The sequence below is a fragment of the Hypanus sabinus genome, chromosome 8 (genome assembly GCF_030144855.1).
Source record: "Hypanus sabinus isolate sHypSab1 chromosome 8, sHypSab1.hap1, whole genome shotgun sequence".
Classification (NCBI taxonomy): domain Eukaryota; kingdom Metazoa; phylum Chordata; class Chondrichthyes; order Myliobatiformes; family Dasyatidae; genus Hypanus; species Hypanus sabinus.
Window position 1 is genome coordinate 54,359,038 of NC_082713.1, and position 13,826 is coordinate 54,372,863.

General features: G+C 38.0%; 1 protein-coding gene across 1 annotated transcript in view; it reads right to left on the minus strand.

The window, feature by feature from the left end:
- LOC132398152 (ATP-binding cassette sub-family C member 5-like) overlaps positions 1-13,826 on the minus strand; it is a 142,858-nt gene that overhangs the window by 93,858 nt on the left and 35,174 nt on the right. Inside the window, exons 5-7 of the mRNA XM_059977199.1 lie at positions 10,050-10,197; positions 6,581-6,814; positions 3,655-3,828 (exon numbers count right to left, since the gene is read on the minus strand). Coding sequence (XP_059833182.1) covers positions 3,655-3,828; positions 6,581-6,814; positions 10,050-10,197 — 556 coding nt within the window. The remainder of the gene's footprint in view (positions 1-3,654; positions 3,829-6,580; positions 6,815-10,049; positions 10,198-13,826) is intronic.

Consider the following 13,826-nt stretch of genomic DNA (forward strand, 5'->3'; position numbering starts at 1 on the left):
CAAGTACCAGCGGTGTGGAACAACCTGCCTTAAATAACAAGCAATTGCAAGCTATTGAATAATGCAATAGAACATTATAGAAGTTAAAGATATCAAATAATTTTGGGGAGAGGATGCAAAAGAGGGGATCTTAGGTTCCAGCAATATTCTGGAGACCAATTCTAGGGAAGTGTCAGAATACTTGCCTCTCAAAAGGGGAGAAACCAACAGGGTTATGTTTGCTTAGGGAAATGGAGGGGTTGTGAGGGATGTTAAACTAACCTTTGTTGTGGGGGGTGGGAATCTGAGCAATGAGGGGGAAAACAGATCTAGAAATGAAAAGCAAAAAATTAAGGATGAATGGGAAGGAGAACTTCAGGTATCTTTACCTATAGAGAAATGGGAGAAAATTCTCCAACAAGTTAACACTTCTTCGATGTGTGCTAGATGGACTTTAATACAATTTAAGGTGGTTCATAGGGCCTATATGTCTAAGGATGTTAGCTTGTTTTTATTGCCATATAAATCCTGTCTGTGACAGATGTAATTCTAAGGTAGCTTCCTTGGCACATATGTTCTGGTCTTGTCCTCTTTTGGAAAAATATTGTAAAGACATTTTTGATATTATTTCAGTAGTTTTGTATATTGACTTACAACCTCATCCTATTACTGAAATTTTTGGATTACCAGTGATGAACTCTAGTCATTTATCCCCTTCAGTTTGCCGTTTGATTGCATTTGTTATGTTAATAGCCAGAAGATCCATTTTATTTAAATGGAAAGATTCTAATCCCCCAACTACATTTCAATGGTTTTCCCAAACTATAACATGCTTAAACTTAGAAAAAATTAGGAGTGGTACTATCGCTCCTTCGGTTAAATTTGAAGAAACTTGGAGGCCATTTATTCAACATTTTCATATGATGTAAGCTGACCTTTCCCAAATCCTTCAAGAACTTTTTGTTCATGCATAGAGGAGTGGAGTTAATGACAAATAATGACTTTAACCAATGAAACATGGCAGTCCAGCTTTTGTTTTGTTTTTGGTTTTTTTAGTTTGGGGGACATTTTTTGCATAAAATTTTTTGAATCTTTTTCATGTTCAGTTATTAAGAGATTGGGGGGCTTAGATGACACATGTTACTCGGAGTCTGTGTCTGTATACATTAACCGTTATTAATGTAATCCCCATCTCTTTGTATCATTATCATTGTTATGTTTATCAACTCAAAACTTAATAAAAAAGATTGAGAAAGAAAGAAAGAAATGAAAAGCAGAAAATTTACTTTGAAACATAGTTGACAGAGTAAACAAAGGTTAGCACATAAGCAAAAAAGGGCTGATAGTACATTATATATCTAAATGCAAGAGAGGTAGTGAATTAGACAAGTACTGAGCACACTGAAAGTAGAGCTATTTCACAAAAAAAACTTAAAGGGGGGAGTTGAACGGCAACTTAATGCTCCTAGTTAAAGGGTTTTAAATTGAGAAAGAGGAGTAAAAAAGGTGAGAATAGTGGTTAAAGAAACATTCACTGCTGTGAGAAGAAATGACATGGTAGAAGAATCATCAAACGAGATAATACAAACTGAATGAAAAAGATATCAAAGGAACAATCACATTGCAGGGGTGTATTTCAGACCAAACAGTATAAGGAGATGGAACAGCAGTGACTGTTTCCTTAAGCAACAATCTCATCCTCTCCCATTTTATCCCTGTCACTCAGCTGAGAATCCTTGAACTTGGAACATTAGGCTTCCATTGACCCTCCTCACCCCTTAAGTAGTTTTGTACTATAGCTCTATAATTGGTGCTCTCAAGAACAGAAGAGTATTAACATGCTAGGAGAGTAATAGGGGTGGGGGTAATTTTGATTACTCAAACTCAGAGATGGTCAATGTTAAATGTATCAACAGCACAAAATTCCTAAAATAAATTACAAACTTCCTTCGTCCTATTCTGGATTTAGTTTTTAAGAATGAAGCTAGCTTCACACGAGCCAAAATTTCATTGCACTCTGGTGAATATAACAATACACTGATCTGAATTGGAATGGTGGAATTTCAGTGAGCTCAGAGTTGTGGTACTGATCATTCTTCAGTTAGAATTAACATAGTTTTGGAAAAGGATGAAGATAAAATTGGACTGAAGACTCTAAATGGGTAGAACAATTTTACCAGATTGAGAGTTATTTGACAGAAATGGACAAAAAAGAGTGGCTTGGGAAATAAATCACTCAAAGAGTATTGGGAAACATTTAAGGAACAGATTCAAGGGATTCAGAGAACTGTCAAATCTGGAGTCTCATATGGCTGGATGGTTTTAAAAAATAGTAAAAATTATGTGATGCAGGAAAAGGGGTCAAGTTGGACACAGTAGTAGGTATGATTGGAAGGGTGTTTTCAATAGGACCATGGGATTTAGTACTCCTCTTGGTACTTACTAAAATTAATGATTTACACTAAACATAAGGGGCACATTAAGAAAATCTGCAGATGACCTAAAAATTGAATATGTCATTCAAATCAAGTCAACTTTTATTGTCATTTCGACAATAACTACTGGTACAGAGCAGAGTAAAAATGAGACAACTTTTATCAGGACTATAGTTTACATGACACAGTACAAAAAACTAGACTGATCTACGTAATAAAAAAAACAACACAGGGAAAGCTACACTAGACTACAGACCTACACAGGATTGCATAAAGTGCACAAAAATAGAGAGGACAAAAGTTTAGAATACAGGTAGAAATAGGTAGTCTGGTTGGCTGAGCAGTAAAGTGGGATTTAATCTAGAAAAGTGCCATAAGACAAGGGAATACAAATAAATAAATTATATTGAGTGATACAGAGAGACAAAGCAAACAGTAGTCCAACAAATCCTTAAAGATGGTTAAAAAGTGATTTAAATAATCTATGTTCAGGGATACTGGAACTGCGAGCAACACTTCTTTAATCACTGCATTGAGTACTTCAACATTAAAGAAACTACAAGAAAGCACTGAAACAGATATAGAAGAGAGCTATGAACAGCGTACCAGGACTGAAAAATTGTAGCTTTGATGAAAGATTGGAATATTTTCAGACAGTGTGGTTGGCAAAAAAGTTCAAAATCTTAGGAGTTTGTCAGGTAATGAACGGCAAAAGTGAACCACCAGGGTTACCTCTTTCAAAGCAAACAGATATCACAATACAAATGTACTGTCCTGTAAAATATTAGTGGAAAAATATTCAAATAAATTTATCACAGGACATTATAAACTGAGCCTCAATCACATACATTGGTCTATTAGTAATTACTTCATCATTCATACTTAAAACAAAACTTTTAACAAAACTTTTAATTTCTTTGTATTACAATGGGGAAGGATGATCTCCCATTTGCCCACTATGAATTCAAAGAAAATGCCACAAAAGCTTGAAAAGGCAACATGAAAGCAATGTACATTTTTAATTTTGATTGAATACTGAACAACCAGAATGTAAACTTCATTCATATCTGTTTTTTTTTAGTATTACACTTGTACTCTGTCTCATGGCCAAAGTATTTCAAAATGTTACTCACAAGTTCCAAAAAGTAAACATGTCTTGAGTGCCAACTATGCCCTCAAGTTTAAAGAGTGAGCACGTGGGATGTCATACAAACTATTTGACCAAGGGTTCAGTGCATACCAATAATGGATAGATAAGAATGAAGACAGCTGATCCCAGTAAAGCAGTAGGCCCAAAAAAAAGAGCTGTATAGATAATTCCCAGTATGGCAACAAATGGACCTCCTGTCAACATGGAACCCACAGAGGCCACTTCAAAGAGCCGTTGTCCGTCATTTGAGCAGATGTTCACCAACTGAAAGAGAATGGCAAAGTAAATGTAATGTTCTGCACCTCCCAAGAGTACAAAAATAGATGGAAAGAAATGTGGAATGGTTACAACAGACAGTGCCACACACTCACCCTCTCCTGACAGCCTGCCCACTTCTTTCAGATACTGTTTCCAGCTCCTCTTCGAAAGTTACAATTGAATCCACCCCCACTACTAATTCCATTCCAGAATGTATTCATATAAAAAAAATCCTCCTACCATGTGGTACTTTGCCAATCACTTTCTTGACCCTGCTCCCAAAGGGGATAGGTTAATAATACTCTGAAAGCCATTCATTAATTTACCTTGATAAGACTTCCTTAGAACCCCTCAGTTTTGAGAACAAGTCTGGCTTCTCCAGTCTATCTACACAACTAATGTCCTCAATCCCTGGAATCTCTTCTGCATCCTCTCAAAAACATCTTTCTTCATGTGGCACCCACAGGTGGATACCACGCTGCTTGTGGTTGAATCAGGTACTCTTGCATTCTGTGCCTCTACTTATAAAGTTCAGGATTCTGTATTGTCTTTTAACTCAAATTTTTCATTCTACTTTTCCAACCTCAAATTACAACCCCTCCTCCCACTATCTTTCTGTTTCAGTACTCCTTTTAGAATAGTGTCCCTGGTTTATATTGCCTCTTCTTCCTACCAAAATGGAATACTTCATATTTTCCAGCATTAAAATTCCTCAACACCTTTCTGCTCATGCTACTCATTTACCTATATCTCCTATAATTATCTTCCTCACAGATGAGTACACCTCCAAGGTTTGCAAATTTGGGAATTGTGCCCTATACACCCAGGTCCAAATTTTTTTTTTAAACTGCAGCTCTAGATCTAACTTTTGGGGATCTCCACTGCATAATTTCCTCCTGACTGAAATATAGGCTTTCATTTTGTGTGTCATATGACATAAAAAGCTCTGTTCTCTGGCACATGCTGACCAGTTATAACAGTTAGCTGTATATCAGTTTGGGAGCTCCTTCAGCTCTGCTCCCCATGTCTGCTTGGTAGCACCCTCAAAACTGTCAAAATTTCCCCAGCAAACTACCCTAAGTCTGTGCTGATGTCAACAAGGGAGCTGCTCCATGCAATCCCATTGATTTTCAATGATGACTAAGGCCTGGGCAAGGTTGTACGGAAGCCCTGCAGTTGCCCATGCTGCAAGTTTCCCTTCTCCACACCACCGATGTTGTCCAAGGGAAGGGCATTAAGACCCATACAGCTTGGCACCGGTGTCGTCGCAGAGCAATGTGTGGTTAAGTTCAGCTGAGGCTCGAACTAGCGACCTTCAGATCAGTAGACTGATGCCTTAACCACTTGGCCATGCACGAATCCCATTTATATAGTACAAAGATTCAGAGATACAGTGCATAGGGTTTGGGTGTCCTCGTGCATGATTCTTAAAAAGCTCAGTGACGATATAACAAGTAATTAAGAAAGCTAACAGAATGTCATCATTTATTACTAAGGCAACTGAATATAAATGGGGAGACTATTCTTTATGGCATAGGATATTGCCAAGATATTGGTACTTAAGGAAGGATATTACTGCAAAACTTTCCTGGACTAATGGCTGTGATGGCTGGGTTGTCTAATGAAGAACAGCTTATCAGTCAAGACTTGTAACTGCTGAGTTTGGAAGATTGATGAGTGGAGACTTGATAGAAATTTCTCTGAAGGGGGTTGACTCTGGGTGCTTCCGTCAGTGTTCTGATGTCAGCTTGGGACTTCCCCATCTCAATCTATAAGTGGCACATTTTGCAATTCCTTTCCATTTTACATATCTGTAGAAGCATTTACAATCCTTTTTTTAATTGCAGACTAGTCTGCTCCCTTTCCTTAACAATGCTTTAGTCCACTTTTGCTGAATTCTGAAGCTTCCCCGATCCTCACGCTTACTGTTTTTATTTTGGCAATATTATAAGCCCTTTTTTTCTTTGATCTAATACTATCTTTTTCACTTGGTCTGCATAGATGGTCCTCTTTTCCTTTTTTTCGCCTTGAAGGGATATATATTACAGCAATCTATGTATTAATTATTTAAAAAGTCAACCATTACAGATTTACTATCAGATGATTTTATGTAGATTCACTAAAAATAGGTGGCTCATGCCACATGTTTTAATAGTTATATTATTTCCCAGATTTTAAGATTCTATTTCAAATTTAATTACATCACTTTCAATATTACAATTATCACTATTTCCTAATAGTCGCTTAACCACCTGAATTGGCCCTTTCATATATTACAGTACTGGATCTAATACATCATGTTCCCTCACTGATTCCTCAACATGTTTATCTAGAAAACCATTTCCTTTGTACTATATAAATCAACCTTCCATATTGTTGGTGCTAATTCTATTTTCCTTGTCCAAATGTGGGTTAAACTCTCCCATGACTATTGTGTTATTGTTTCATGCATTTCTAATTTGCCAAGTTACACTATGTCCTATTTAGGCCCCTGCATACAACTAAAGTTTTTCTCTCTTGCTATTTGTTTCATGTCTTTAAATTGATTCTACTTCTTGACATTCCAAACTAAAATCCTTCTTTGCTACAGCCTTTATGCCATTCTGTAAATTTATACCAGTTTTTTCCATTTTGTTGATCTCTTCTAAAAACAAACAATTCACATAGAATACTTAATGCAAAACCCGAGTGCTAAAATAGATATATTTAAAGAGATAAAACGTCCTTTTCATTTAGTGTACAACAAAAAAACTCTTACTTCTCCAACTGTAATATCTTTCGGGTTTCGTAGCTTAAGAATTTTTTCAAAGGCCAGTGTAAGTAATGCACCCCGGAGCCGTGTTCCAGTGCGATAGTTTAAAGCCCAGGTCAATGCAAATAACCAGGAACGCACCAACTCGGCCATGAAAATGCCCCAGACTAAGAGCAGTCCATATTGAAGGTTTGACTCTGGTGCTTGCGCATACTCTAATAGTCTCCGAATGACAACAGCCTATTGGAGAAAGACAAGTGTTCAGTATCACTCCAAATCATGGCAAAACTGCAACAAAAAAAATGTACAGAATATATGAGTTTACAATTTTATTCTCCGTTTAATTTTGTAGCAATTTTCATAACATTTTCATTTAAATGATCCAGAAGTCCTCAGAAATAAATGGATATAACAGTGGTAGGGGGTGGGGTGAGGTGGGGAAGAAGCTATTTCTCAATTCTTGGCATGTAAAGCTCCTCTCAGGGAATATTATTCCATAAAGTCAATACAAATATTTCATATATCAATATTAAGATCCTAACCATTATATGACTGGTTTATGAAAATATATGAACAGTGGTAAATAAAATGTCAAAGTTGAAGCCATTTCACATTAGCTACAGGTAGGATTGGAGCTCTTTATTGACTTCCAGCTTCACCACTGTTATTAGCACTATGTCCAAGGACGAAGCACAAATATTTCTGAACTGAACTGTCAGAAGAGTTCACAGCAGCTACAGCTGGCAGATGTAGTACAAGCCCTTTAATTTAAAATGTTTTCTAACAATGAAAAAAATGACCCTATGAATAATAGTTTGTCTGAAGAAATATATCTTTGACCAAAGAATTGTATCCAAACGTTGCTGCCTTTTAATGCAACTTTACAATCAATATGAATAAGGGTTTAAATTCCCACTATACTTTGGCACAGAAACATTGAAAATAGGTGCAGGAGTAGGCCATTTGGCTCTTCGAACCTGCACCGCCATTCAGTATGATCATGGCTGATCATCCAACTCAGAACCATGTACCTGCTTTCTCTCCATACCCCCTGATCCCTTTAGCCACAAGGGCCATATCTAACTTATCACTGAGGAAGCTGCAATTGATTCAACTGATGCAAATACACCTCCTCCTTTCTGTAAGATTTTTAGTTGTTAGTACAAAAATATTATTCTTAAACTCCATTCAAGGCATTCTGAGTGTTAAATGAACCATACTCTGGATTTCCAGCACCTGCAGAACCCCCTGAACTTGTGGACTACACAGGACATTCACTTGTTAGACATTTCTGAAATAATTTAGTCCAATTTTATTGAATTACATTCACACTTCAAGGTTTAATTTTGACTTCAACACCAATTAGCACAGAAACCCAAGATTTGAGTGAATCTGTCTCTGTGGTTTTAAATTCTAAGTTTGTGTGTTATAGGATGGTTATATACAACAGGTGGAAACAAATGAGATTAGAGGCAGATCACAAGTATTGGTCAATGCTTCCCAATGAAAGAAATTACTCCAAATTTTATTTAACACTAAACAATAAATAATGAAGCAGCAAAACTCTATGACTGTGAAAGTGTAAAACTGAGGTCCCCAGAGATAGGGGTTCCAAATGCTACTTGTATTCCTTTAATGAATGAATCTCAGAAGCACACAATGTACTTTATGAATTTGTTAAATTGTATTGCGATGTCAATCCTTCGTTGAAGTTCATCTTTTCAGTACTACTCTAACTCATCATCTTCTTCCTCCCTCTGGTTTTTAAACAACAACTAGAAGTTCCTACGAAAAAGCTAGCAGATTTGCAAAGAGAGTTTTGAGGAGGAGAATTTTCCTGAGGCCGCACTGTGATCTTGTTGCACCTGCACAAAATTTGACAGATTGTGTCAGAAGGCAAGGTATAACTGATAAAGCATCCAATAGTAGTGAATAGGATTGCGATTGAGTCATCTGCCACTTCTGCTGAGTTCAAGAATGTGAACTTCAGACACCTGGCAATAAATATAGCTACAGTATATGCTTCACATCCAGCATCATAATCTGCCAAGAAGTTTCACAATCCTGAGGAAATCTGTATCCAGCTTAAAATCATGTCCAAAAAGTTAAGAAGTCTGTCATGCCATTTTGGGCCATCTCCAATACATAATGGGCCAAACCTTCAAATCTCATAAGATTAATTTTCAAAATTTGCAGATTTTGAGTAGTTTCAAGGCAGAGCTGAGTCCTAGACAGTCAATATCTAAATCTGACAGCCTGAAGAGTAAGCCAGAGCTTTTGGGAGATTGGTCATTCGCAGTGGCTTTGAACTATTTACAGATGTGAAGTCCAAACATGCATGACTAGCCATAATAGAGTAGGAGAATTATATCACTTTCTCAGGATGGCAACTGATAGCAACCAGTATGACCAAGCTCTCTGTTCTGGGCATTGATTCAACTTCAGAAGTCAGCAGCAGAGCTGGTAGAGGAACCAGCTCCACAAATTACTGGCCCCATTGGAAATATGTGGAACAACAAACTTCCAGCAGCCATGCAGAAGCACTAGAGAAGTACCTATACATCATAACAGTCCACCTTCTTTTAAAGCATCCTAGGTATATTATCTTAGTGATAAAACAATTTATTTCATCACAGTGTTTGATAACAAACCGATCATCATCGTTATATTCAAATTTGATCTCTAGTTTCATATTATTGCTTCTTAGTAGAGTTCTCAGGAAATCACCAAAATGAAGGTTCACTGAATTGTTTTACATTGGAATAATGAAGAAAAATGTTGGTTGGTGCTGACAAGTTTATTTTCTAATAAATTGTAGGTAAAGGGAAGTTAGGATTTTCTTGAAAATTATGTTTTCCCCATTCTCCCTAATTCATTCACTATCTGTCAGTTCTCAACTGTTTTCTTCCATTACTCTGTCCTAATGAAACACTTATGGTCACAGTGGATTGATTAGATTGCTAATAGATTGATTTTCTTTTCATCTGTCCCTATAATTGCCTAGGTGTGCTAAAATTGGGTCCATGTATAACGTCATTGCGTTGCACTTTTATTTTACGTTTTATGATTGAAGTAGAGGAAATTACCATAATAATCTAATCATGAAGTTAGTTCCTGGCATTTTTCTACATGTGAAAATATTAAATAATCAGGTTTCTATGATAACTCTTTATGGTAGCTCTGGGAAGGAATCATGATCACATTTGTTCAAAGTAGGTGCCTATTCTCACACTTAAGAACAAATTTCATCCCCTGACATCCATGTACCTCAAAACTTTAACTCTCTGACTCCAGGCCCCAATCTTATGAAACAGCAACTCCTTTCCAGCCTATTTGTCCAATAAAAATAATGCATTCAGAATTTGGAGTATTGTCTTAAAAATCCAAAACATGATTCAGCTTTGCAGTAACTTATTCAAATGAATCACACTGTATAACTTATTCAGAGAATTAAATGATGGGAGTTATTACTCACAGGTCCCACAAAGCTGGCTATCATTGTAATCATCAGGCAGCCAACAGCGATGAAAGCCCTTGTTTGACAGAACCGCCAGGCCACTCGCCCCAGAGAGGCCTTCTCTCGTCCATACTGCTTCAGTTCAGCTTGCCAGAGCTTCTCAAAGCTGCATTACCAACAAAACTAAAATGATTACATACTAGAAATAGATCATACCTAGGCTTATTTTAATAGGATGAACTGTACTTTAACATGAGTAAGCAGGATAATTTAAAGCAATATAAGTGTTCTATAACTTATAATGAAGGTGCTTTTAGAAAACAAAGGATTAAAAAAGTTAGATACAGAGTGCCTTTTTAAAATCAGTGGTTGTGATATTAAAAAAAAGACAATGAATTCTATATAAAATAATTCTAAGGCACCCTTGTTACCAAGAAGGAACCTGAACACAATCAAGTGGATTGTATTATATAAAAGACAATCTTGGGTCAAGCAAGCCACTTGCACTGGCTACTTAGGTATGTGTGGTGAACTACATATACCTGTCTGGACACGCCCCCTGCTGCCTGCTCCTGTGGCTCCTCCCACAGACCCCTGTATAAAGGCGATCAAGGTCTGAGCCCGGCCTCTCAGTCTCCAGGATGTAGTATGGTGGTCACTCACTGATTGTTCCTTCTTCCAGTCAATAAAAGCCGATATCTCGCCTTACTTCTCAGAGTGAGTTATTGATGGTGCATCAGTATGCATTCAGATTTTCTGGATCCACAGATAGCAACCTCTAGTAAGTTCTGTTTCTATATCTGTTTGTGTTGAAGCCAAACAATTTTACAAAGAGATAACGTCATGGTGGAGCATTATCTGCATGGAGTGCTCTCCAATAATTTGGGCACAGGAGATAAAATTTCCTCTGGAATTTTTGCCTTTAACTCCAAGTTGATAACAACAGAAAATCGGGTGGGAGAGCTTCCCCATTTATCAGACAATTCATGTACAAATTGTGTGTGGCCGAACTATCAGCATTCTTTATTTTGTCCAACATAAAATTCCCAAAACGATGTTGAAAAAGTTAAGCTTTATTTCTGAATCCTTCTTTCAGAATATCTTAAAATCAAATTGCTGTAAGCTTCAGATAGTAGATGGGTGACCACCAGGAGAAGTAAGGGGGGGGTGGGGGGTGAGCAGTCAGTGCAGTGTTTCCCTGAAGACATTCCTTTCAGCAACGAGTATATCTCTTTGGGTACTGCTGGGGGGGATGGGGTTTGAGCACCTATCAGGGCACAGCAGCAGTGGCCAGACCAGTGGCACTGTGTCTGACTCTAAGGCTCAGTAGCGGAAAGTAAAGTCAGGTAGATTGATAGTGATAAGTGACTCAGTAGTCCAGGATTTTCAGAGCAGCTCCAAAATATTCTCAAGGGGGAAGGTGAAGACATTGGCACCAGTGGCATAAATAGAAAGGGGGAAGAGGTCCTGTGTAGAGAGTATAGGGAGTTAGGAGTTATAGGTGATGAACTTAGCATGGATCAGTACATGGTGCTATGATGTCATGGCCACACCAAAACTTGTTTGAGACAGAGACAGAGATGGCGGGGGGGGGGGGGGGGTAAGTTGCAATACTACTCAAGGACAATATCACAGTTCCACTCAGATGAAACATCATAGATTATATCTAGGTTTAACTCAAAAACAGGAAGGGTGCAATCACTCTGATGGAATTGTACTTCAAAACCCCTAATATCCACTAGGGTATTGAGGAACAGGTATGCAGGAAGATTGAGGAAAGGTGTGAAAACCATAGGGTTGTTATCATCAGGGACTTCAAATTTTCTAATATAAACTGGGACCTTCTTAATGCAAGTGGATTAGATGGGGAGAATTTGTTACGTGCTGCCATGAGGATTTCTTGAAGCAATATGTAGATTGTCCAACAAGAGGAAGAGCTGTACTGAATCTGGTGTTGAGTAATGAGCCCAGCTAGGTGGTGAACAACCTTTCAATGGGTGAGCAGTGAAGGAACAGTGAACCCAAGTTTTAAGAGAGCTATAGATAAGGTTAAGCATGGACATTGTGAGAGAATCTAATTCTGGAGCAGGGTAAATTACAAGAGTATTAGGCAGGAATGAGGGAGAGTTAATTGGGAACAGCTGTTTTTCGACAAGTCCACAGTTGATATATGGAGGGTGTCTAAAGACCAAATATACAGAGGATAGGACAATATTTTCCAATCAGAATGGTTGCAAGGTAAGAGAACCTTGGATGTTGAGGGAGAAGATAAATTTAGTCAAGAAGAAAAAGGAAAAGTATGTAAAGCTTAGGAAGCAAGAATCAAACAGTAGACAGAGGAGCAGAATTATGTCATTTCATCATGGCCGATCCTGGAGCATATTCAACCTCATATACCTGCCCTCTCACCATATCCCTTGATGCCCCAACTAATCAGGCTTTGATGAACTTTCGCCTTGAATATACCAACAGACTTGGCCTCCACTGCAGTCTGTTGCAGAACATTCCATAGATTCACCACTCTTTGGCTAAAAAAATTCATCCTTACTTCTGTTCTGAAAGGTCGCCCATCAATTTTGAGGCTGTGCTCTCTAGTTCTGGATACATCCACCAGAGGAAACATCCTCCCCACATCCACCTTATCTAGTCCTTTCAACAGTTTGTACGTTTCAGTGAGATTTCCCCCTCATTCTTCTAAAATCTAATGAGTACAGGCTCAAAACTGCTCCTCATGTTAACCCCTTCATTCCCAGAATCATTGTGAACCTCCTCCGGACTCTCTCCAATGACAATATGTCCTTTCTGAGATAAGGTGTCCAAAACTGTGGACAATACTGCAAGTATGGCCTAACTAGTGTCTTGTAGAGCCTCAACATTATCTCCTTGCTTTTATATTCTGTTCTCTCTGAAATAAACGGTAATATTTTATTTACCTTCTTTACCACAGACTCAAGCTGTGAATTAACCTTCTGGGAATCTTGCATGAGGACTCCTAAGTCCCTCTTTACCTCTGATGTTTGAATTTTCTCCCCATTTAGATAATAGACTGCCCTATTGTTCCTTTTACCAAAATGCATTATCATACATTTCCCAACACTGTATTCCATCTGCCACTTTTTTGCTTATTCTTCCAATTTGACTAAGTGCTGAGGCGATCACATTGATCCCTCAGCACTACCTACCCCTGTACCCATCTTCGTATAATCTACAAACTTTGCCACAAAGCCATCAATTTCATTATCTAAATTATTGACAAACAATGTGAAAACTAGCTGTCCCAGTACTAACCCCTGAGGGACACCACTAGTCACTAGCTGCCAACCAGAATAGGCCCCCTTTATTCCCACTGCTGCCTCCTGCCTGTCAGCCATTCCTCTATCTATGTCAGTATATTTCCTGTAACACCTTCGGATTTTTTGTTAAGCAACCTCATGTAAGGTACCTTATCAAATGCCTTCTGAAAATCTAAATAAATGACATCCACTGCCTCTCCTTTGTCCACCTTGCTTGTTACATCCTAGAAGAATTCTAACAGATTTGTCAGGCAAGATTTCCCCTTACAGAAACCATGCTGACTTTGACTTATTTTGTCATTAGTCTCCAAATACCCTGAAACCTCATCTTTAATAATGGACTCCAACACTTTCTCTACCACTGAGGTTAGGCTAACTGGCCTTTAATTTCCTTTCTTTTGTCATCCACCCTTCTTAAGGGGTGGAGTGACATTTGCAGTCCTATGGGTCCATGCCAGAATCAAGTGAATCTTAAAAGATCATGACCAATGCATCCATTATC